Consider the following 25,225-nt stretch of genomic DNA (forward strand, 5'->3'; position numbering starts at 1 on the left):
GTGTTAAATGTGGTATCTAAGCAAATAAACAAACTCGTAGATACAGGAGAACAGACTGGTGGCTGCCGGAGGCAGGGGGTCAGGGAGGATGAAATGGGTGAAGGAAATCAAAAGATACAAACTTCCAGTTTTAAAATAAATAAGTCCTGGGAATGCAATGTGTAGCATGGTAACTCTAGTTAATAATGATGGTGCTTTAGTCGCTAAGTCATGTCTGACTCTCTTGCAACCCCTTGGAGCCTTCCAGGCTCCTCTGTCCATGGGATTTCCCAGGCAAGAATATTGGAGAAGGTTGCCATTTCCTCCTCCAGGGGATCTTCCCAACTTAGGGATTGAACCCATGGCTCCTGCATCAACCCAGGTGGACTCCACTGCTGAGTCACCAGGAAGCCATAGTTAATAATGCTGTTATATATTTGAAAATTACTAAGATAATAGGCCTTAAAAGTTCTTACAACAAGGGGAAAAAATTGTAACTACGTGTGGTGATGTACATTTCTTAGAGTTGTGATCACCATTTTGCTATGTATACAAATACTGATTGTTATGTTGTATACTTGAAACTAATAATAATGTTGTATGTCACTTATATCTCAATAAAAACTGCAGTTATTTATTAGTAGCTTTAAACAAGAGATTAAGATTAACAGAAATTGTTCTTTTTTTTTTTTTTTCATTAGTCATTTTGTACGATCTTTTATTAAGAAAGGGCTGGTTCCAGGATCTGGTTTATCTTCCCTTACTGAAAATGATGAAACTGCAGCCTTTAGCCAGATAGACTTAAACCAACTGGCAAAAAATATGTCTCAGGTAACTATGTTACTCTTATTGTTAGCCCAGTTCTTAACTATGAAAGTTTTTTTTCCCCTTAAACAGTGAAATATATTGTACATAAATGCATTTGAGCACAATAAATAATACTGAAAATAAGCTTCTTATGTACCCATTTCACAGTACCCCACACAGGTACCCCACACAGGTACCCCTCTGCTCCTCCCACAATAATCAGGAAACCACGTGTCCCAGAGGCAGCGCTACAAAATACAAGGGTTTATATTGGGATGTCTGAGCTGGGAAAGGAACCCTTCAAATGGGGTCCCCCCAAATGAACTGAATCTGAGAGAGACATTAACCCTATGTGTTAAAGCCATTGAGATTTCAGGACCGGTTTGTTATCACAGACTAGCTCAGCCTTATATGGTTCATGTTTTTAAACAGCAAAACTGCCTTACCTTTGCCTCTTAAAATAGATATAAATGATAGGGAAAACAGGGCTGTTTTCAGATATTCCCTAGGAATGAAGATTTAGCACAAGTCAGGAATTAATTATTTACCTGTTTCTTCTTCTACCTTCATCATTACTTCCAGCTGTAATGGAAGAAAGATGATAAGGGATAAAAATATTCGTCCTTTAAAAATATTCTAGCTGGAAGGATTGGGTGTTTTTTCTTATACAACTTTTTGTACAACTAATTGCTTCATTTTTTTTTTTTTTTTTGCTTGCTTATTTTTTCTATGACACATTAGGGAGCTGTCCCAAATGATTTTTTTTTTTTTTAAAGAAACACCATTAAACAAACACCCTCTGAACACCTTCACCACACGAACATGTGAGTTTATTCTATCCATGCTGACAATTTTCCTGGAGACATCATCCCTGGGATCCTTTGCTCTCTTGCTCTTGTTAAACAGGTAGAAATCTGCAACTGTCATCGCGGGACTTTCTCTTCTCTCTCTTCTCTGATGGATTTTCTAATTTTTGGAAACTATGCTGTCCTCCTACTTTATACTCTAATTTCGATGGCACGCATCTTCTAATACTCCCTGAGAAAAGATGCATGGAAAGTGAAGATTATGAGAGCAAGAAGTTCTTTGTATATTCTGATGTTAACCCTTTATTATACATATGATTTGCAAATAATTTCTCTCCTCCCATAGGCTGCATTTTCACTGTTGATGATCTCTTTTTGAATGACAGAAGATTTTCTCCATAGTCCAATTTCTTTTTACTTTTGTTGTCTGTTTTTGTTGTCAAATCTGAGAAACCAGTGTCAAACCCAAAGTCACGAAGCTCTTCACTTATGTTTTCTTTAAAAGTTTTTTGCAGTTTTAGTCTCTTTGTCTTTTTTAAAATCAACTTTACATTCAAACTTTCTGTTGAATTTATTTCACTTTCCTATTTTTAGATTCTAAGAGCTCTACCTTGTTCCTGATGTATTTTTATAGAAGTTTACCATTTGATAAATGACTATCTTCTTAACTTTCTGATAATACTAACTTTTAAAATGTCTCCCTATATTATTATTTCTGGTTCCTATGAATATCTCTACCCACATCCATTAGTTTCTTTCTTTTATATGGGGCTCTTTCCTCAATTGCCTGGCAGTACTTTGTTACACACATATAAGGAGTTTATGACATTAAAGGGCTGCTGATTAGAAGAAGCTTTATGGCATGGATAGAGCTTGTCAGCTGGTAGCTTTAATTTGAGATAATTGGTGATAAATGAGCTTCATTTGGGGGTGGGACTGACTCCAAATATGAGATTCCCGGAGGTTTTCCTCCAGCTCTGTTCAGTGTCTCAGGTTAAGGGTTCTCTAATCTCCCTGCTGGGGTGGAATGTGGTGGTAAGGATTGTCATACTCTTATCCACCAGAGTTATTAAAGCCAAGCAGCAGAGTTCCTGAGAGTCTCAAAGTTCGTCATGTGGATGTTCACTTAATTCCTCTCCTCTCTTTGTAGTAGCCTTTCTTGATTCCCACTCTGTCTGTGAATCCAGATGTGGCGATGTTTCATTTAATTTCTCCACTTGACTCAAGTTCCAGTGTCCTATTTAGGCTGAAGAAGGATAGATGCTAAACCAGGAGGGATTAGGGAGAAGTGGGGATTCATCTGTTCCTTATATAGACATTCAACCCACCCCTGTATTTTCAGCCTGTATCTCATTTCCTCCTTTTCAGTTCAGTTTAGTCACTCAGACGTGTCCAGCTCTCTGCGACCCCATGGACTGCAGCACTCCAATCTTCCCTGTCCATCACCAACTCCTGGAGCTCACTCAAACTCATGTCCGTTGAGTCGGTGATGCCATCCAACCATCTCATCCTCTGTTGTCCCCTTCTCCTCCCACCTTCAATCTTTCCCAGCTTTGGGGTCTTTTTGAATGAGTCAGTTCTTCGTGTCAGGTGGCCAAAGTACTGGAGTATTCTCCTTCTCAGATGCCTGCTAGTTGTTTCTGGGCTTCTAAGGCTTGGATGGGCTTGCTTCTCGCTAACGCTTCATATTCAATTATCTCTACTCTGTTGTCTTCTCCACCCCACTTTACATCGTCCAAAATATTGTTAACATCACCCATCACTAGACTGTATAAATTTATACAATTTTATCTTTTAAATTATTTTAATTGTATTCCAGAAATAGCAGAGTACTACATGTGCATTCAATGTATTTTCCCTGTTAAAAGTTTGAGAAATGATTTTTTATAATTTGAAATAATCCTTTCTAGTTTCTGTATGTGTGTTTATTCACTCAGTCATGTCCAACTCTTGCGACCCCATGGACTGTAGCCCACCAGGCTCCTCTGTCCGTGGGATTCTCTAGGCAAGAATACTGGAGTGGGTTGCCATCTGCTTCTCCGGGGGACCTTCCTGACCCAGGAATCAAGCCCAGATCTCCTGCATTGCAGGCAGATTCTTTACTGACTGAGCTACAAGAGAAGCCCCACTAGTTTCCGTATACTAACCATTAATCATAACCTCATTTTTGTCAATCTGTGTAAATTATCAGTATATAAATTATAAATTATCAGTGCCTCATACCATCTAACATATCTACTCAGGGATATTATTGCTTTAATTTAAATTTTCTTATAAGATTCAAACATGTAATAAGCTCATATAAGCAGTATTTTAATGTCACAAATGTAAACTCTCAGTCAAATTCACATCTTTTGGATTTTAAGGTTGAAAACAAATTCCACTTTGCTGTATGTTTTATTAAGGATTTAGAGAAATTTCAATTTCTCCAGTGTTTAGAAGACTGTATGAACATTTTTGAAAACCGTGGTGCTTTAGAGAGCAGCCATGTTTTGTTGAATTTATAAATGATTTCTCAGTGTGTTCCTTTCAATTCACAGGGAACTGTTACTTTACAACCTGTACTCGGAAAAGGTAAATCAATAATCTTCTCATGACTCTTTTCTCAGACATCAAAATACAAAGGGGTCTCTGCTTTCTGACAGCTTCTTGCTCTCCCTTCTCCTGTTCTCAGCATCCCACCCCCACCCCAAGGTCCCCTCTGATGTGTTGAGTTTAATCCGCTCCCGGCTAGAAAAATCAGATAATCGCACTTGTTAAATTCAAACTTAAAGTCAAAATGAAAGACAATCTGATTAAAGCCCCGTGAGTCATGCTCATGTGTTTTAATGCATGCATATTAGGATCAAAGCACTAAAACCACTGCAAATTCCTCAGTTCCTAAATAATGGCTTGTGTGTGTAAAAGTGTTAGTTGCTCAGTCGTGTCTTGACTGTGACCCCATGGACTTGCAGTTTTTCGGTCCTGCCTGACTCTGTGTGACCCCACGGAGTGTAGCCCACCAGGCTCCTCTGTTCTTGGGATTCTCCAGGCAAGATTACTGGAGTGGGTTGCCATTCCCTTCTCCAGGGGATCCCCCTGACCCAGGGAGCGAACTCCCAAGGCTCACATTCCAAAAACAGTGTTGTGCAGCGTGTATATATATAACATTGTGGTTCCAGAAAGTATACGGGAAATGTACGGCCTTGATAAACATAAAATAGGATTGCAGAATCACTGACTATGGAGATCAATTGTCTTATAGAAAGATGTCAGTCACCGTAGATCTTTCAAGTTTTTATTTCTTCTATTGTCTGGGCCATCCCATCTCTTAATGTCCGTTTATAGCAGATTTTACATGCATTGTTCAGTTGTGACCCCATGAACTGTAGCATGGACTTCCCTGTCCTTCATTATTTTCCTGAGTTTGCTCAAACTCATGTCCATTGAGTGAGTGATGCCACCCAACCATCTCATTCTCTGTTGTCCCCTTCTCCTCTTGCCCTCAATCTTTCCCAGCATCAGGGTCTTTTCCAGTGAGTCATCTCTTCACATCAGGTGGCCAACATATTGGAGCTTCAGCTTCAGTATTAGTCCTTGCAGTGAATATTCAGGGTTGATTTCCTTTAGGAGTGACTGCTTTGATCATACATAAAGCATAAAACAGCTAAATTCGGTTATAACTTTACAATCTGCAAAGAATGTATGCACAAATTTATAAAAGCGTTTTCAGATTTTCTGGACACTGCATACAAGATAGGATTAAATTCTCCTGAGCATATGAAAAGGGGTTTCTGCATGGACATCTGCAAATCTGAGGCCTGAAATTACTATCTCAGGAAATATTTTCTCAAAAACAGACTTAGTATGTGAGCTCCCCTCTACTGTTTTCCATACCACTTAGTATTTAACAGCCTAGGTGTGTTTGATACTGTTGTCTCCTGCTCTGCACAGATGAACTAGCAGACTATGGAATCAATGACACAGTCCATCCAGCTGAGGGAATCAGTTTGGAAAAAGATTTGGTCAGCCAGACAACAGCAACACAGGAAAAATCGCAGGAGGAACTTACAACAATAAATAACAGTGTTTCTAAAGAAATATGGTTGGATTTTGAAGACTTCTGTGTATGTTTTCAGTAAGTATAAATTTTATGTGTGTGTAATATAATGGATATATAAGCCTTTGATTTTTAGCTTTCATTTAAAAGAGTTAAGCCAGTGTTAGTCTGGTGTTGATCTAATAGTACACAAAAATATTAGAAGGAAATATGGATGAGTTGATTGTCCACATGAAGCTTGGCTAGCCGAACCATTCTCAGGCCAATTTCAGCCTCTTCTCAAAGACTTATTTTTTGTTTAAGTTTATTCACCGAGAGAGATCATTTGTATCCTTGTCAGGCAACTAATTCAATACAGTTGTTATTTTTCCCAGCTTTATTCATGCACAATTGACAGATAAAATAATAAGTAGTTAGTATGCATGGAGGGTGGATGAATTGGGAGATTAAAACTGACATATACACAGTTTCATATGTAAAATAGATGTGGGAACCTGCTATATTGTACAGGGAGCTTAGCTGAGTGTTCTGTGATGACCTAGAGGGCTGGAGTGGGAGGGAGGCTCCAGAAGGAGGGGATATGTATAGAGCTGTTTCACTTCATTGTAATAGCAGAAACTAACGCGACTTTATAAAGCAACTGTACTAAAAAAAAAAAAAAAAATGTGTACCTGGTGATGAATTAAAATACATACATATTGTGAAAGATCCCCCCATCCATTTAATTAACATATCTATCACCTCATATGTTTATCTTTTTATTTTGTGTGAGAACATTTAAGTTCTGTTCTTTGAGCACATTTTAATTATACAATGTAGTGTTATCAACAATACTCACCATATTTCACATTAGATCTTCAAACCTTATTCATCTTGTAACAGAAAGTTTGTACTCTTTTTACCAATCTCTTCTTATTTTCACCACCCCCAGCCCTGGCAACCACGTTTTTCCTCCCTGAGTTGTTATTATTTCTTGTAACTTTCATCTATCTTTACCTGTTTTGCCTATGATTATTCATGTCTGAGAAACTTAATGTGTAGTATGAGTCTGTTGCATATAATGACAAAAACCTGTTATAAATGTTTTTCAGGACTATATATATTTTCCACAAACCAAGTTCATATTGCCTTAACTTTCAAAAATCAGAATTCAAGGTAAATACCTTATGATATCTTCTCTTTCACTTCTTAAATTTTTGATGGAATCATGCTAATGAAAAACACTTACAAACTTATCAAACATTTCTAAACTTCTAATATAATTGTATTTAAAAAAGTTGTTAGGGTCTTCTACTAATCTCCTACCCAGACAATAAGCAAAATTCTGCTACCTGGTATTTCCAAGTGTGATCCATCTGGTTATGTTGCAGCAGTTCAATGCTGAGATGCGTTATTTTATAAATTCACATTAAGGAAATTTTGACTTATAAGTAAAGGGAGGAAAAGCACAAAAAATTCATTTTGCATGCTTGCATGCTAGGTCGCTTCAGTCCTGTCCAACTCTTTGCAACCTTATGGACTGTAGCCCACCAGGCTCCTCTGCCCACGGGATTCTCCAGGCAAGAATACTGGAGTGGATTGCCATGCCCTCCTCCAAGGGATCTTCACAACCCAGGGATCAAACCCACATCTCATATGTCTTCTGCTAATTAATGTTCACTGACTTGCACACAATTCCTAAAACATAAGCACATTTTCACTATCATTTTTGCTATATCAGCCCACATTCTTCCTTCTGCTTGAAATTAATTCACCTTAGTCCTTCCCACTGCTTGAGGTTCATTCCCCTTCCTCTGGCCAATGTCTGCAAGTCCCTCAGAACAGCACGGATGCCGTGAGACCTCCTTCCCTGGCCATAGAGTCTGAGTCAAGTACACTCTCTCCACACATTCTGTGTGACTGTCCACACTCAAACCTTTTCCTCCCTCCATCCTGACTGTAAGGTCATTCCTCGGTGTTCCTCCACCTACCAATCCACTTCATGTCAGCATCTTAAGGAGGAATCTGTCCTTTTCTTTATTGTTGAGGCCCTAGCATGAAGTAGAAACTTGGTTTAAAAAAATTGTTGAATGAATTAATGAACAAGTCTCACATGGGATAGAATTTTGGAGAAGATGATGAAATGTATCCTGGGAAACTAAATTACACTGAAACATGCTTGTTGCTTGTATGAAGCCATGCAAGCCCCAGTGATAACTCCACATCTCGCAGAGCTAATGCAGAGTTGGGGGAAGTAAGGAGGCTTGGAGATGACTTCTCCCTTTGCACTTGTACTAGATGAAAATGCAGACAGAGAAAACCTTTTTGAGCATCCCTCAAGAGGTGCTTTGTAGCTGGCTGCCTGCTCTGAAAGTACGAATCAGCTCCGTACTAGTGACTGGGGCTGGCAGGATGATTGACCTGGCTCAGAAGTCTGTCTACAAAAAATACCCAGAGGAATGCTTTGACTTTATGAAGATAAAAAAGCCAACAAAGCAAAAGCAAACAAACAAAACCCAAACTGTTCATTGGGAATGGCAGAATCCAGTGTGTGGTATGACATTTATTTACCATTTATAGTTAATTTAGGAATGTCATCATATTCAAATTACTGGCAACAGTTAAATGATAGTCATTTATAGGTGCTCCCTCTGTTCCCAGCCTTGAACTAGGTTCTTTATTGCATCAACTCTTCAAGGAAAATCAAATGAAAAGACTATTATTATTATTATCAATTTTCAGATTAGGAAACTGAGGCAGACCAAATTTGGGTAAAATGCCCAAGGTCACTAAACTAAGTGGCACAAACATCAGGAGAACCAGGTTTGTCCTCAGTGAAGCCTTTCTCACCAGTGCACCTTTGGAGGAAGCAGATCCATGACTCTGGAGCCAGACTGCCTGATTTTGAATGCAAATTTCACTTGGGATAGGACTCTTTGCCTCGATTATTCATACAATGACAGTGAGAGACCTACATCAGAGTTGAGAAAGGAATGACAGAATTTGTGTAAAACACTTAGAAGAATGCCTAATACTTAGTAAGTGAAAAATAAATGCTGGCTGTCATTATTATTACTAAGAGCATTTGGCACATGACTTTTTGTTTTACATTGCCCCCCTAATATATATGTGTGTGTGTGTGTGTGTGTGTGTGTGTATTTGGACATTTTTATGAAGTGATGGTAAATACAGAATTTTATTTTCCTTTTAAAGTTTCAGCTTGGCAAAATAAAATGACAGCATCCATTATGAGTCCCTTCATCCCCCTGATGAAGGGAGGGGGTTTGTTTTTTAGCATCAATGGTCTGAGAAAAGGATGACTTAGAGGATGTTGTTAGTACCCAAAATTAACGGCCTTTAGTTTGGACGGTCCATGATCTGAGGCTAGGCAGTCCTGGTTTAGGGGCTTCCCTGGTGGCTCAGATGGGAAAGAATCTGCCTGCAATGCAGGAGACCCGGGTTCGATACCTGAGTAGGAAAGATCCTCTGGAGAAGGGCATGGCAATCCATCCAGTATTCTTGCCTGGAGAATCCCACACACAGAGGCGCCTGGCGGGCTACAGTCCTTGAGGTCCCAGAGAGTCGGACACGACTGAGCAACTAACACTTTCCCTTTTAGTCCTTATTTCAGTGGCCACAGGCACTGTCTGTGGAACTGGGACACAGAGTCTGGGGCTTATCCTGCGAACATCCATTAGCTGTCCCCATGGATGATGTCATGGGGGCTGGCAGGGGGCTTGCAAAGATGTCTCATGCCTGCACCAGCGCAGATTCCCTGCATGTGGCCTCCAGGGCCACCTCATCTTCAAATTCTCAGACAATTTAAAACGATGGCAAATAGCAAGGTAGAGCCTCCTCCTTGCTCGCACAGGCTACACTGGCAAATCCAGGGTCCTTCAGAGTTTTAGACAGGGAGTATTTGAAACAACTGCTCTATCACCAACATGTTGCAGACAAAAGAAAACAAAAGAAAACTAAAATAGAATGTCAAATGCTAACTATTGGAAAACTTTGAGTGACGCAGTCATTTTCAATAGTTACATTGCATCAAACATTTCTAGAAATCTTATTATACTTGATTATTAAGGATTTCTTTTTCACAATATAACTTTTTTTTGCATTTCAACTTATTTAAATATTGTTGTAAAATAATATAGAAAGCCTTTAAAGTATAATGACAGTTAAATTAACACATTTACTGTACACCATCAGTCAAAATTATGTTGAAGCACAGGGAAATTGAAGTGCAGTAATAGCACAATAATTGAAAGACTAACATTGGAGTTAGGTATTCGTAGATAGACAGACTTACTTTTGAATCTCAGCTGTGCTACTTGCAAGCTCTGTGACCTTTGACGAATTACTTACCCTCTCTGTATTTTAGTTTCTTCATCCATAATGATAGATATTAATAGTACCCACCTAAGATGGATTGAAATCATATTCATGTAATCCTTATGTGCCTGTTCACTAAGAGAGATTCCAATTATGCTCAGTACTTTCTTGCATGCCCCCAGCAAAAATCCAGTTTTGTTCTGGAGAGGGTAACCTTTCACTTCTCCAGGGGATCTTCCCAACCCAGGGAACAAACCCACATCTTCCACATTGCAGGCAGATTCTTTACCAGCTGAGCCACAAGGGAAGCCCCCAGTTTGGTTCATTAGCATGCAATGGGTATAGTTCTGAAGACCTTGTAGAATGAAGGAGTAATAGCAAAAACCACCAAGTAGCGTGTGCTTATTCACTCAGTTGTGGGTGACTCTTTGTGACCCCCAAGGACTGTAGCCAGGCTCCTCTGTCCATAGGATTCTCCAGGCAAGAATACTGGAGTGGGTTGCCATGCCCTCCTCCAGGGGATCTTCCCAACCATTGGACTGAACCCAGGTCTCCCTCATTGCAGGCAGATTCTTTACCGTCTGAGCCAACAGGGAAGCCCAAGTAGACTACCTTAATACATTTCTATCTCTCCCTGTTTACTTATCAGGGACCTATTTTCTGAGCACTGCTCAGCTGTGGGCTCGATTTCTTCCTCTACTGTCATTTCTGGAACAAGCATACCCCCTTTCTTTACTCACAGAAGAGAACTTTGGCTCTCTCTGATATGGTGGCTGGCCTCAGGCTCTGCAGACACATGGACTGCTGCCCGCATGTACCAGTGTGATTTTCTTCCTTTCATTAAATCTGTAAAGTACTTGTTGTGGGGTCTAGAACACACTAAATGCTCTATGAATGTCAGGTATTATATTTTCATTAGAAGTGGGAAATAGCAGCATTAACAGGCTGACATGAAATGCAACAATTAGTCTATTTCTTGCAGTTTTCAGATGAACGTGTGTCCTATCACCTATTCGTGGACAGTTTAAAGCCCATTGAACTGCTGATCTGCTTTTCTGCATTGGTACGCTGGGGAGAATCTGGAGGTAAGAGGGCTATGAGAAAATTACAGTCTGAAAGCCCATCTCACTTTCCATTCAGGGAAAATGTATACTACACGTTTTAGACACCAAATGAAGGAACTTATTCCCTCTCCAGACCTCCTAAGATCTTCCTGCTCCTCTGACATCAAGGAGTATGCTCACTCTTGCCACCCATCTCTCTCTTTGTTCTGGTCATATGGTTACCTCTTTAGCACACCTAATCCCTCTATTTCTCTTTCCCCCATACATGTCATCATTGTTGATTCTTTAAAAATCTATTTAAAATCACAAGCTCTTCTTTGATTTGACTCTTCCAAAGGCCTCTATCTCCATCCCCACCCCCCAGGCCCCTACTATCATGGCTTTATATAGATCTTATTGTACCAATAACTGTATTATCTCAATCAATTTTAAGCTCTCTGACCTCCACACCTGAAGTTCCAGTTCATTCTAGAATTCCCACCCCTACAATTCTTGGACTTAGTGGGGACCACCATTCATCAACCTTACAACTTTTTCTGTGTCCACCCTCATCAGACCCTTATTTCTCTGTTTCCCAACACAGTTTCCATGCCCATCATTGTATTCATTGATGTTTCTTCACATGTGCCCTCAACGCAAGTGCTTTCTTACCCTCTCAAGTTATGTTTCTGACAAAACCCTAAAACTGGTTGAAAATATCTCTGTGCCTGACCTGGGATTGCATCAGAGCAGCTGAGTGTAACTGAAGAAAAAATTCCTACTACTGAGCCCCATTTTAAATTGAGGACCACGAACCTCAACAAGAACAAACAAATGACCTAAGCACTGTCAACATTCCCCAAGTTCTTTCATTCTCCCAATTTTCATTCTTACTGATGATTATTGCAAACCTGCAGGTCTCTCTCCATCTTCAAATCTCCAATTCCCACTCTCATCCTTCCTCCTTTTCAGTTGATGACCTTGCTACTGTTTTCACTGAAGAGATAGGAGAGATCAGAAATGACCCACTCATCTCATATTGAACTCTCTCAAGCTCTAGTCACCCTTCCTTCCTATTCTAACAGACAGACTGTTCCTTTTCTTCTCTAAGGCCAATTTCTTGTGAACACATGCCCATATGCACAAAACAGTATTCTTTGATTGACTTGTATTACTAAAGCATTTATATGTAACTCAAATGAACAGCTCTGACCCTGTACAGGTATAAATATTTGCTGCATGCTTAATATTGAATTTCTTGCCTACCTTGATGGCAGAGACTGTGGTTTTCCTACCAAGATATGCCCAATGTTTTGAGTGGTTTCAGATGTGTAGCAGGTAGGCAATAAATATTTGTTGAATAAACATTCCAGACTTCAGCAGTGTGAGTTTAGTATGTCTACCTAACCAACAGTTCCTAAGCTGTACCACATCCTAGAACACTGAAACTCCAAATACATGGAAGTGTTTTAGATCTTGTGGTGGCCTGTAACATTAGCTTGAGGGTTAGCTGCAAAACAAGGTAAAAAGTACTTTGCCCTCAGCTACCAATGAAGACTAATACTTTCTACCCACTTTCAGATTTTTAAAAAGTTAATTAAAGTTTAATTAGATTGTTTTAATTAATGTACAAAATACAATTGAATCTAAAATGTTACTTTAATTGAAATGAAAGTTTTGTTAGTTATCTGTTATTTCTCCACACACTTAAAGCTAAGAATCAAAGGTAAAAAAACTTAAATAAAATGTAGCATATTTTGCCCTTATTTTGACACTTGCTTAGGAAAATCTCTCATTTTCCCAGATGTAATAATTTTCCTCCTTTAAAATTGCATCCAGCAGGATATTGTGATTACTGCCCTACATAAGAAAAGCAGGGGTATACTACGATGAAATATCCCTGGCTGACCTCTTTTTTTCTAACTTTTCCATTCCTGGTTTCTTCAGCTGGGTGAATGACTACGAGGAGAAAAGTAGGAATAGGAATGGAGATCTTGCTTCCTCTCGGGTATTATTTCCCATAACTATTTACCCAGCATAATTTCTAATGTTTTATGAGCATTTTCAGAGTATGTCTAATTCTTGGTTGTTGTTAATATTATTATAATATATTATTATTAATGTCATATTGATAAAAAAGCAATACTGGTGATAGCAAACTAGACTCTCACAATTGAATTTATATATATATATATATTTTTTTTTTTTTAACTTTTCCTAAAGCTTTAACAAAGAACAGCCCTCCCATAGAGCCTGGACTACTTACAGTTGAGACGGTTTCTTGGAAATCTCTGAGGCCACGCCATCTTGTTGTGACAATTCACACCTATGCTACCAAGGCTACAGTAGTTCGCCTGCCTGTTGGGTATGGAGTGACTTTATCTTTCCCATACTAAGAATTATTTGAAGACTTGTAAACTTTTGACTACTAGATAATGAAACAATATGGAGTCCAATATGTTGTTTCCTAAAGTGATTTCACAAAGTATAGGCCTATCATCAAGATTCTTGAGAAAAATAATTCTGGGAACAAATAAACTGAAGAAACGCTGTACCTTTTGGAAGATGCATATTGCCAAAGAATCTGAAACTTCTTTAGTAAAGACTACATTTTAAATGTGTTTAATCCAGTATTTCCTAAAATTAATTTATTAAAATGATCTTTTTGTTTTATTATGCCATAGTTCTTAATAAGGACCATGATTTTATTTAAAAACAGGTTGAAAAACAGCATTTTTTCTATAAATCTATAGTTTTACCTGTAGTTATTTTTAATTTTACCTGTAGTTTTATTTTAAACTAAGATACAATTGGTTAAACACATCACATTTTCCATTTTAAAGAAAAGATATATAATTGAAAAGTTTTCATGATTTTTGATAAGTAAAGTTCAAAATATTACCTCATATTTCAGATAAGATAAATATTTTGCTGAATTTCCCAAGATCAATCATGATAATTCTATGTGATTAATGAAAAGCTATGGCCTTTATTCAAAAAGCAAAACCCAAGCAACAAAATAAAGTGCTAAAATAATCTATGGCAAGCATCCAATATTCCTAGAGGAATAATGAATTTTAGAGATACAGTATTTTTCACATCTCCCCTAAAAACTCTAGTTTGGAAAGATTCTCCCAGAAATCATTTTTCTGTCTGAGTGCTCATTCATCAGGATGACCAAGGATAGGGAACTGGTAAAGAATCTGCTTTTATCTGGGCTTCCCTGGTGGCTCAGACACTAAAGAATCAGCCTGCAATGCAGGAGACCTGGGTTCAGTCTCTGGGTCAGGAAGATCCCCTGGAGAAGGGAATGGCAACCCACTCCAGTATTCCTGCCTGGAGAATTCCACGGACAGAGGAGCCTGGCGGACTACTCTATAGTCCATGGGGTCCCAAAGAGTAGGATACAACTGAACAGCTAAACACTTTCACAATTTACTACTTCTATCCACATTTCCCCCCACAGGGACCTAAGCAGCCACCAGGAAGGTTTCAAACATGCTCTCAGTCCCCTCCATGGTGCTACAACCTGGTAGGAGAGACATAAGTAACATACATGAAGCTGTGCATTTGTGAGAAAATGACTATGAAATCTACAAAGCACTGGGCCACTGTGAATTACTACTGTTGTGAGGGGAAAATCAGGACCAGTCTTTTGCATTATGTCTGCAGTGCATGGGAGATGTCTCCAATCTGTGCAACTTTGTCATCTAGTGTGACTGCTTTTATCCAACATAATTAGTGAAATATAGATTCCAAGCTCTCTGAGGGTTCTTTCAGAATAAAAATTCATCAGTCATTACCTCATGTGTTACAAAATTCAGCCCATACTAACCTTTGACTTCATTTGAGCACATAGTATCATCAAGAAGCTAACAGAGGCAAGGACTACAACAAAGGAGACCCTTGATCTATATATTGTGTCCATTCTCTTTAGGAGACACATGCTGCTCTTCACTGCATACTCCCCCATGGGCCACTCCATACACATCTGCAGCATGGTGACCTTCGTCATTGGCGATGAAGACGTTGTGCTACCCAACTTTGAACCGGTAAATTGGTTAGCAACTGTGATTTTTGTGTGTGTGCTTTAGTTTCAAAGATCTTGAACTAAATCATATTTCTATTTTTTATTCAACTTACTCATTTTTTTTACTTTTTAAAACTATTAAGTATATTCTTTAAGAAATTCTCAAGTACATGTTAATAAGTAGTCTAAACTCTGTAGGGATACAAATAAAATAATTTTATTTTAAAAATATATTATTTTATTTCATTTTATTTTATTTACTCATCTCTGCTCTGTTGAATTCCCTTACACATCTGTTAACACCTAAGGCAGATCCCATACTATCAATATTATTGTTCCCTTGAGAAACAGAAAGGATCAGTACAGACTTTTTCAATGCAGATTAAATTTTTAGTATTTTATATGCTCCTTTCCCCCTTCTTTGTCCTAAGGAAGAGACTCTGGGATTCAGGGGGAGAGGATCCACGAAAGGGTCAGTCATTTCTTCATCTGCTCTTAACCTCTTGGTTTTTCTAGCTCCTCAGCTCTGACAGGGTCTGAAAGAAAAGAGAGATAAATAAATCTTCCTTCAGGTCCTGTCTTGGTTTAGACGTCCTCTCAAGGACATCTTTAGACATATGCATATGCATTTTGGGAGACAAGTATTTATAGGGCCTTTCTACTGCATAATTCAGCTTTACCTGCTCCTCCAATCTATCGCCATATATCACAACTTCATATTAGTGAGATGAGATCCACTTAGCCAGTCAGTAAACCTCTTGTCCAGAGCAGTAGTGGATGGGTCAAAACCAACTCCGTGCCCATGTTTTCATGGCCCAGACAGGGTCCAGTCATGCATTCTTCCCTCTCCAGGCGGTGGTTCTGAAGGATGCCCTTTGGCTGCCTCCTCTCTTTCTGCATCATCTCTCATCAGACCTAACTCCTCCTCAATAGACACAGAAGGAAGATAATCCAGCCCACCTTCTATGTCCCTTAAACCCTTAATTAGATTTACCCTGCTTGCTTTAAATTCTTGTTTTTTCTCTTCTTTAAAAAAAAAATATTTTTACCTGAATAAATCAGTGTCATCTTAAAGAAATCGTACTAAATAAAGCTGCATAAAGTGAAAGTGTTAGTTGCTCAGTCATGTCTGATTCTTCAAGATAACTATAAAAGAAAGGCAGCCAACTTAATTGCCACAATTATATGATTTAGATGAATAATAAATGTGCTTAAGTGGTAAAGAATCCTCCTGCCAATGTAAGAGACACAAGAGACGCAGGTTCGATCCCTGAGTCGGGAAGACCCCCTGGAGGAGGAAATGGCACTCCACTCCAGTATTCTTGCCTGGAAAATTCCATGGACAGAGGAGCCCAGTGAGATACAATCCATGGGACCTCAAAGAGTCAAATAAGACCGAGTGACTGAGCACACATAATGGTATTATAATATTTAAAAAAAAAAAACAAAAAACCCTTCAGGGAACTTAGGGATTTTTAGAGCACGAGCCGCCATCTCCTTCCGTGGCCCTGAAATAAACCTTTCTCTGCTTCAAACTCCAAACAAATAAACAAAAAAATTTTTTTTTACATAGTATGGCTTATCTAGTTTGTTTCTTTTTTATTTTTTTAATTGAAGCAGAATTGATTTACAGTATCATGTTAGTTTCAGCTGTTCAGCCAAGTGTTTCAGCTATTAATATATATTTTTTCAGATTATATTCCATTATAGATTAATTAGAAGATATTGAATATTGTCCCCTGTGTTATATAGTTGACCTTTGTTTCTTATCTATTTTACACGTAGCAGTGTGTATCCGTTAAACCCATACTCCTAATTTTTCCTTCCCCTACCTGTTTGCCTTTGGTTAGTCATAGTTTCTTTTCTACGTCTATGAGTCTTTCAGTTTTGTAAATAGATCCATTTGTACTTATTTATTTTATTCCACGTATGATATCACACAGTATTTGTGTACTTAATCACTATGATATTCTGTAGGCCCATCCATGTTACTGCAAATGGCAGCTTTTCATTCTTCTTATGTCTGAGTAATATTCCAGTACTGTATCCATGCATCGACTGATGGACATTTAGGCTGCTACTCTAGATAGTGCTATGAACACTGGGGTGCATGTATCAAACTTAAAAGCTTTTGCACAGCAAAAGAAACCAACAAAATGAAAAGACAGCCTATGGAATTGCAGATATTTGCAAATGATGTGACTGACAAGGGGTTAATTTCCAAAATATACAAACAGCTCATATAACTCAATGTCAAAAAACAACCCAATAAAAAATGGGCAGAAGACCTCAATAGACATTTCTCCAAAGTAGCCATTCAGAAGATTAACAGGTATATTAAAAGATGCTCAACACCGTTAATTATTAGAGAAATGAAAAGCAAAACCACAATGAGGTATCACCTCACATGGGTCAAAATGGACATCATCAAAATATCTACAAAAAATAAATACTGGAGAGAGTATGGAGAAAAGGAAACCTTCCTACACAGTTGGTTAGAATGTAAATTGATACAGCCACTATATAGAACAGTATGGAGGTTCCACGGTGGTGGTGGTTTAGTTGCTAATTCATGTCCAACTCTTGTGACCCCATGGACTGCAGCCCACCAGGCTCCTCTGTCCATGGGATCCTCCAGACAAGACTACTGAAATGGGTTCCCATTTCCTTCTCCAGGGGATCTTCCCGACTCAGGAATTGAACCTGGGTCTCCTGCATTGCAGGAAGATTCTTTGCCAATTGAGCTACAAGGGAAGCCCTAAAAAAAACTAAAAATAGGGCTACCATGTGATCCAGCAATCCAGCTCCTGGACATATGTCCTGGGCATATATTCAAAAATATGTATGCACCCCAATGTTCATAGCAAAACTGTTTACAATAGTCAGGAAATGGAAGCAGTTTGTTTCTTTCTTTAGGTGATTTAATTCCCTAATTGTTTAACTATTTGGGCCTGTGAACTCATGTTTTCCTGGGATTGTCGACTCCTCCATCTTATAAAAGTTATTGGGGCTGACTTTTATGTCCCAGTAGTCTTCACTTCTAATCAAGAAGGAAAGGGAGATATAGACTGGTTCAAAAGCAGAGAGGCTCAAGCTTCTCAAAGCCATCCTTGATCACTCCCAACGCTACCACTTAACCAGGTGACTTTTCTGGTCATGGTTTCATTTCAGGGAGACACTATTAAGAAGAGATTTTTCCAAAGCTTTGAGGGGATTGGGAGAAGGTCAGGGGGAAGTAAATGCATTAATATGGCAAGTCGATTGCCTCTGTTTTCATCAGCTTCTCACTCCATTCTCACGCTATTCCTGCTGGACTAGTCCTTAGAATTTCTACAGGGAACTGTGGAGTGATGGTAGCGCTCCTAAGGAAAGGGGCCAAAACAGACTTTACGAAGCTTTCCTCCTGCATGACCCTCTTTCTCTTCAGGCTGCCTGTAAGCACCCTCTGCTCCGCAACTTCTCCATCATCTGCAACCACTCAGGGTTTTCTCCATCTTTAAAAATAAGTTCCTTCCTGATATCCCTGTCTCCTTCTTGCTTTATTGTTTCTTCAGAGTTTATAGCAGAAGGAAGCCAGAAGTCCAGGCTAGTTCACCCTCTTGCCTTTTCTTTTTTTCAATTGCTGTCTCCCTGAACTCTTCTCTGCCCTGCAGTCATCAAATACCACACAGCTGTCAGACTAATTCCTTAGATGTTCTTCAGAACAAAGGTAGACTATTAATACTGTGGAGAAATTGCCCCTGGCCCCCAGTGGGGTTCGTGTTCTTTCTGTGTGTTCCTACAAGAGCAAGAATCAAGTTCCTTGTTTAACATCTCTCTGACCATGACTCCTGGTGAAATACTTTGATCAAGTAAATCCTCCATAAATAACTGTTGAGTCAGTCCTGTAACAGATTTTTAATACAGAAACTAAATCTTTGTAAACCTAATTACACCTAAATAAATGAAAATGAGTCTGGGTACTATGCTTGGTCTTCACAGGAGAGCTACCGATTTACAGAGCAGGCTTTAACTATTTTGAAAGCTGTTGGACATGTGATTGCTAATTTCAAAGATAAGGCTAAACTTTCTGCAGCCCTGAAGGATCTACAAACAGCTCACTACCCTATCCCCCTCCAGGATAAAGAACTAACTGCACAGCACTTCAGGGTAAGTATGTTCAGGCTATACAGTTCCTAGAAGAACATGTTCTATTTGTAATAATATATCTCATTTTAGATAAGATCCCCTAAACCAGAGCTGAGAAAATGTTTTGGATGAAAACAATTTGGAAAGTGATGACAGCAAGCAGAAATGAGAGAATAGGAAGAATGAAGTGAGAAAGAAAAGCATATTTGTTAAAGGATGTGATAATGATTGCTATGGGTTACTGGGGCTCAGTTCTCCAGGGGATCATGGTGAACTGTGGAGGGTATCCCTCAGAAACGTCCTACTGAAGGATGAGGTGACTGTACTATTTATCCACCAACTCCTTCCCCACTGATAGGTGGATGCTCTCGAGGTATCAATATTTCCTCACACTGCTGGGGCTAAGGAGCATCCTGGCTTTCAGTTTAGTTCAGTTCAGTCACTCAGTCATGTCCAACTCTTTGCAACCGCATGAACTGCAGCACGCCAGGCCTCCCTGTCCATCACCAACTCCTGGAGTTCACCCAAACCCATGACCATCGAGTCGATGATGCCATCCAACCATCTCATCCTCTGTCATCCCCTTCTCCTTCTGCCCTCAATCTTTCCTAGCATCAGGGTCTTTTCAGATGAGTCAACTCTTTGCATGAGGTGGCCAAAGTATTGGAGTTTCAGCTTCAACATCAATCCTTGCAATGAACACCCAGGACTGATCTCCTTTAGGATGGACTGGTTGGATCTCCTTGGAGTCCAAGGGACTCTCAAGAGTCTTCTCCAACACCACAGTTCAAAAGCATCAATTCTTCGGCACTCAGCTTTCTTTATAGTCCAACTCTCACATCCATACATGACTACTGGAAAAACCATAGCCTGAACTAGATGGACCTTTGTTGTCCATCACCAACTCCCGGAGTTTACTCAAACTCATGTCCATTGATTTCTTCCAAGGAGCCAGCATCTTTTAATTTCATGGCTGCAATCACCATCTGCAGTGATTTTAGAGCCCCCAAAAATAAAGTCTCTCACTGTTTCCACTGTTTCCCCATCTATTTGCCAGGAAGTGATGGGACCAGATGCCATGATCTTAGTTTTCTGAATGTTGAGTTCTAAGCCAACTTCTTCACTCTCCTCTTTCACTTTCATCAAGACACTCTTTAGATCTTCTTCACTTTCTGCCGTAAGGGTGGTGTCATCTGCATATCTGAGGTTATTGATATTTCTCCTGGCAATGTTTGATTCCAGCTTGTGCTTCATCCAGTCCAGCATTTCTCATGAGGTATTCTGCATATAAGTCAAATAATCAGGGTGGCAATATACAGCCTTGACATACTCCTTTCTTGATTTGAAACCAGTCTGTTGTTCCATGTTCAGTTCTAACTGTTGCTTCCTGACCAGCATATAGATTTCTCAGGAGGCAGGTCATGTGGTCTGATATTCCCATCTCTTGAAGAATTTTTCACAGTTTGCTGTGATCCACACATTCAAAGGCTTTAGCATAGTCAATAAAGCAGAAGTAGATGTTTTTCTGGAGTTCTCTTGCTTTTTTGATAATCCAGTGGATGTTGGCAATTTGATCTCTGGTTCCTCTGCCCTGTCTAAATCCAACTTGAACATCTGGAAGTTCACAGTTCACATACTGTTGAAGCCTGGCTTGGAGAATTTTGAGCATTATTTTGCTAGTGTGTAAGATGAGCGCAATTGTGTGGTGGTTTGAACATTCTTTGGTATTGCCTTTGTTTGGAATTGGAATGAAAACTGACCTTTACCAGTCCTGTGGCCACTGCTGAATTTTCCAAATTTGCTGGCATATTGAGTGCAGCACTTTCATAGCATCATCTTTTAGGATTTGAAATAGCTCAACCTGAATTCCATCACCTCCACTAGCTCTGTTCATAGTGGTGCTTCCTGAGGTCCACTTGACTTCATGTTCCAGGATGTCTGGCTCTAGGTGAGTGATCATACCATTGTGATTATCTGGGTTGTTAAGATGTTTTTTGTATAGTTCTTCTGTGTATTCCTGCTTCTGTTAGGTCCATACCATTTCTGTCCTTTATTGAGTCCATCTTTGCATAAAAAATTCCCTTGGTATCTTAATTTTCTTGAAGAGATCTCTAGTCTTTCCCATTCTATTGTTTTCCTCTATTTCTTTGCATTGATCACTGAGGAAGGCTTTCTTATCTCTCCTTGCTATTCTTTAGAACTCTGCATTCAAATGGGTATATCTTTCCTTTTCTTCTTTCCCTTTCACTTCTCTTCTTTTCATACCTGTTTGTAAGGCCTCCTCAGATCAACCTTTTTGCCTTTTTACATTTCTTTTTCTTGGGGAAATAGTCTTGATCCCTGCCTCCTCTACAGTGTCATGAACCTCTGTCTGCAGTTCTTCAAACACTCTGTCTATCAGATCTAATCCTTTGAGTGTATTTGTCACTTCCACTGTATAGTCGTAAAGGATTCCATTTAGGTCAAACCTGAATGGTCTAGTTGTTTTCCCTACTTTCTTCAATTTAAGTATGAATTTGGCAATAAGGAGTTCATGATCTGAGTCACAGTCAACTCTGGGTCTTGTTTTTGCTGACTATATAAAGCTTCTCCATCTTTGGCTGCAAAGAATATAATCAATCTGATTTCGGTATTTACCATCTGGTGATGTCCATATGTAGAGTCTTCTCTTGTGTTGTTGGAAGAGGGTGTTTGCTATGACCAGTGCATTCTCATCATAAAACTCTATTGGTCATTCTGTACTCCAAGGCTAAATTTGCCCATTACTCCAGGTATTTATTGACTTCCTACTTTTGTCATCCTCCTTCACTGAAAGCCTTAAAGAAGTGATACAAAACAGGGATTGGTACCTGTTCACTATTGACCTTTCAGTTGATTTTTGTTGTGGTCCTGAACTGTCTGTGGCAATGGCTTGCCCACACCCTCTAAACACCAGTTGTGACAACTAAAAATGGTTTCAGATATTGTCAAATAGCCCCTGGGGAGTAGTGTTGCTAGAGTTAGAAATTAAAACACAGGATACCCAGTTAAAATTTGCTTTATTAAGGACAATTTTTAGAGTGGTTGCAGGTTCATCACAAAATTGGGCAGAAGGTGTGGAGACTTCCCATATATCCCTTACCCCCCACACACACCTCCCCCATTACTTACCAGCATCCCCCATGAGATGTACATTTCTTACAACTGATGAGCCCAGTCAAAGTCTGCAGTATACATTAGAATTCACTCTTGGCATACGTTCTGTGGGCTTGGACAACTGTATAAAGACATAGATCTATCATTGTAGTATCATACATAGTAATTTCACTGCCCTAAAAATCCCAAGTGTTCTGCCTACTCATCCCTTCCCTCCCCCAAGCCCTGGCACACACTGATCTCTTTATTGTCTCCATAGTTTTGCCTTTTCCAAAATGTCATATTGTAGTCTTTCCAGATTGGCTTCTTTGACTTAGAAATAGGCACTTAAGTTCCCTCCCTGTCTTTTCATGACTTCATAGGTCATTTCTTCTTGTGTGCTAAGTTGCTTCAGTTATGTCCAACTCTGAGACCCTATGGATTGTAGCCCATCAGGCTCCAATGTCCATGGGATTCTCCAGGCAAGAATACTGGAGTGAGTTGCCATTTCCTCCTCCAGGGGATCTTCCCCAACCAGGGACTGAACCCACTTCTCTTATGTCTCCTGCATTGGCAGGAGGGTTCTTTACCACCAGCACCACCTGGGAAGCCCCATTTCTTCTTAGTTCTGAACAATATTCCATTGTCTGGATATAGCACGGTTTATTTATTCATTTACTGAAGAACATCTTTGTTGGTTCCAAGTTTTGGCATTTATGAATGAAACGGCTATAAACAACTGTGTACAAGTTTTTTGGTGGACATACATTTTCAATTCACTTGTGTAAATACAAAGGAGTGTAATTGCTGGATCATATAACAAGAGTATGTTTAGCTTTATAAAAATCATCAGACTCTTCAAGAGCGGTTGTACCATTTTTCATTCCCATCAAAATGACTGAGAGTTTCTGATATTCCATATTCTAGTCAGAATTTGATGTTGTCAGTGTTCCAGGTTTGGACTCTTCTAAAAGCACAGTGGTAAGTCATTTTAATTTGCATATCCCTGATGACGTACAATGTGAAACATCTTTTGATATGCTTATTTGCCATCTGTATATCTATTTTGGTGAGGTGTCTGTTAAAGTCTTTGGCCCATTTTTAATCAGGTTGTTTGTTTTCTTATCATTGAGTTTTAAGTATTCTTTTGAAAATATTTTTTCCCAGTCTATGAAGTCATTAGAGAAGTCAAAGTCTTCTCATCCTCTTGACATTTTCTTTACAGAGCAGAAGTTTTAATTTTAGTGAAGTCCAGCTTATCAATTCTTTCTCTTGTGGGCCATGGTGTTAGTGATGAATACATAAAGGCACTGCCCTACCCAAGGTCATCTAGATATTATCCTATATCATCTTCTAGAAATTTTATACTTTTACATTTTGCATTTCAGTCTACTGTTTATTTTGAGTTAACTTTTGTGAGGGGTGCATGGTCTCTGTCTAGAATCATTTCACTCAGCCAATTTTTAATTTCATATAAGCAAACAGTATGTACAATATATAAAATACAATTATATTAGAAATTATTTATACTAGAAATTTAATTTCCCTGTTATTCCACTTTAACTGAGCATAAGGTGTTGTTGGGGAAAGATAATTAAGAACAATCTTCACATCAAGAAAAACTCCACAAAGGCAGAAGAAAAAGAAAATCATTGCATAAACCTTAAACTAGAATGTGATACACATCAAGGGCAATCTGCTAAAGAGATTGCAAAGACCCAAGGAAGTTTCTCTTTTGTGTAGTTCATCAGATAGAGTCCATTACATGCATATTCTCAAGATAAATGATAAATAGTGCTTAAGTAAAAGGATTTGATGGCACCAATTGTTACACATAGTGAATCCTAAATTCACCTGGCATTTGGGGTCACCATGTGCATGAAGGGAAAGGGGTTTTCCTCAAACCAGAAAGACTTTCTAAGAGCTCAGAGAGAGGGAGAGATATAATTGGGTGAAAATCACCACAAACAGTGCCCAGGGGGCCCTACCTAGGGCTTCACTGGTGACTCAGTTGGTGAAGGATCTGCCTCCAATGTGGGAGACTGGGTTCGATCCCTGGGTTGGGACAATCCTCTGGAGAAGAGAACGGCTACCCACTCCAGTATTCCGGCCTGGAGAATTCCATGGACTATACAGCCTATGGAGTTGCAAAGAGTCAGACACAACTGAGCGACTTTCACTTCATTTCACTTCAGCTCTACCTCATCCATCAAGTGCTTTACTCCCTGTGAACATGTAAATAGCCACAAGTAAACAAGCAGAAATGTGCCATGGTTGGTTATCATCACCAATAGTGTGATTGGATATGTGGAATCTGTCCACGTTTCAGGATAAAAATCATGAACAAAAGAACTTGAAAGAAGGAATATGTGTTCTGGTTGTGGTCTAGGAACCTTCCATCAGCCCTCTTTGGTAAAATAAAGAATGAATTGGCATCAACACTTCCTGAATGTCAGTGCCTTGAGAAAAAATCCAGGGACAAAAGAATGCTCTTTCAGCAATGGCGCATTTTTTGACAACACAAAGGACATAACTGTATAGAAAACATACATGTTAAGTGCTTGCAAAAAGTGATTTGCAAGAGTAGGAGTCTGAGCATGAATATGTTCTTAGAATACTTAATCAATATATGTAGTTTATTTTATTTTTTCATATATGTTTAAATGTGATACATGATGAAAAAGTTATGCCTAAATAAATTTAAAAGAGATTTTTCAATAGGAAATAAATACTCACAAGTGATAGAAAGTGATAAAAACCTTGAGTGGCATGTTTTCTTTCTTGAAGCATGTGAATTAATAGTGTATCTTACAATAAATGGCATCTCAGAATAAGAGAAACCTGGTATTTAAGTTGCTTAGGCATAAGAACATTATTTTTTATCTTACACTGTATCTCCTCAATTAATTTAATATTAATTTTGGTTGAATGTATATTATAAACATTGTGTTGATTAAATCTTATT

The 25,225-nt window shown here is 38.9% G+C and overlaps 1 protein-coding gene across 1 annotated transcript in view; it reads left to right on the plus strand.

The window, feature by feature from the left end:
• Positions 1-25,225, plus strand: part of ADGB (androglobin) — a 181,338-nt gene that overhangs the window by 86,469 nt on the left and 69,644 nt on the right. Inside the window, exons 13-20 of the mRNA XM_061130178.1 lie at positions 681-810; positions 4,133-4,166; positions 5,526-5,709; positions 6,723-6,786; positions 10,928-11,030; positions 13,212-13,353; positions 14,926-15,040; positions 19,000-19,167. Coding sequence (XP_060986161.1) covers positions 681-810; positions 4,133-4,166; positions 5,526-5,709; positions 6,723-6,786; positions 10,928-11,030; positions 13,212-13,353; positions 14,926-15,040; positions 19,000-19,167 — 940 coding nt within the window. The remainder of the gene's footprint in view (positions 1-680; positions 811-4,132; positions 4,167-5,525; positions 5,710-6,722; positions 6,787-10,927; positions 11,031-13,211; positions 13,354-14,925; positions 15,041-18,999; positions 19,168-25,225) is intronic.

This window comes from Dama dama, chromosome 26 (genome assembly GCF_033118175.1).
Source record: "Dama dama isolate Ldn47 chromosome 26, ASM3311817v1, whole genome shotgun sequence".
In the NCBI taxonomy this organism is placed as follows: domain Eukaryota; kingdom Metazoa; phylum Chordata; class Mammalia; order Artiodactyla; family Cervidae; genus Dama; species Dama dama.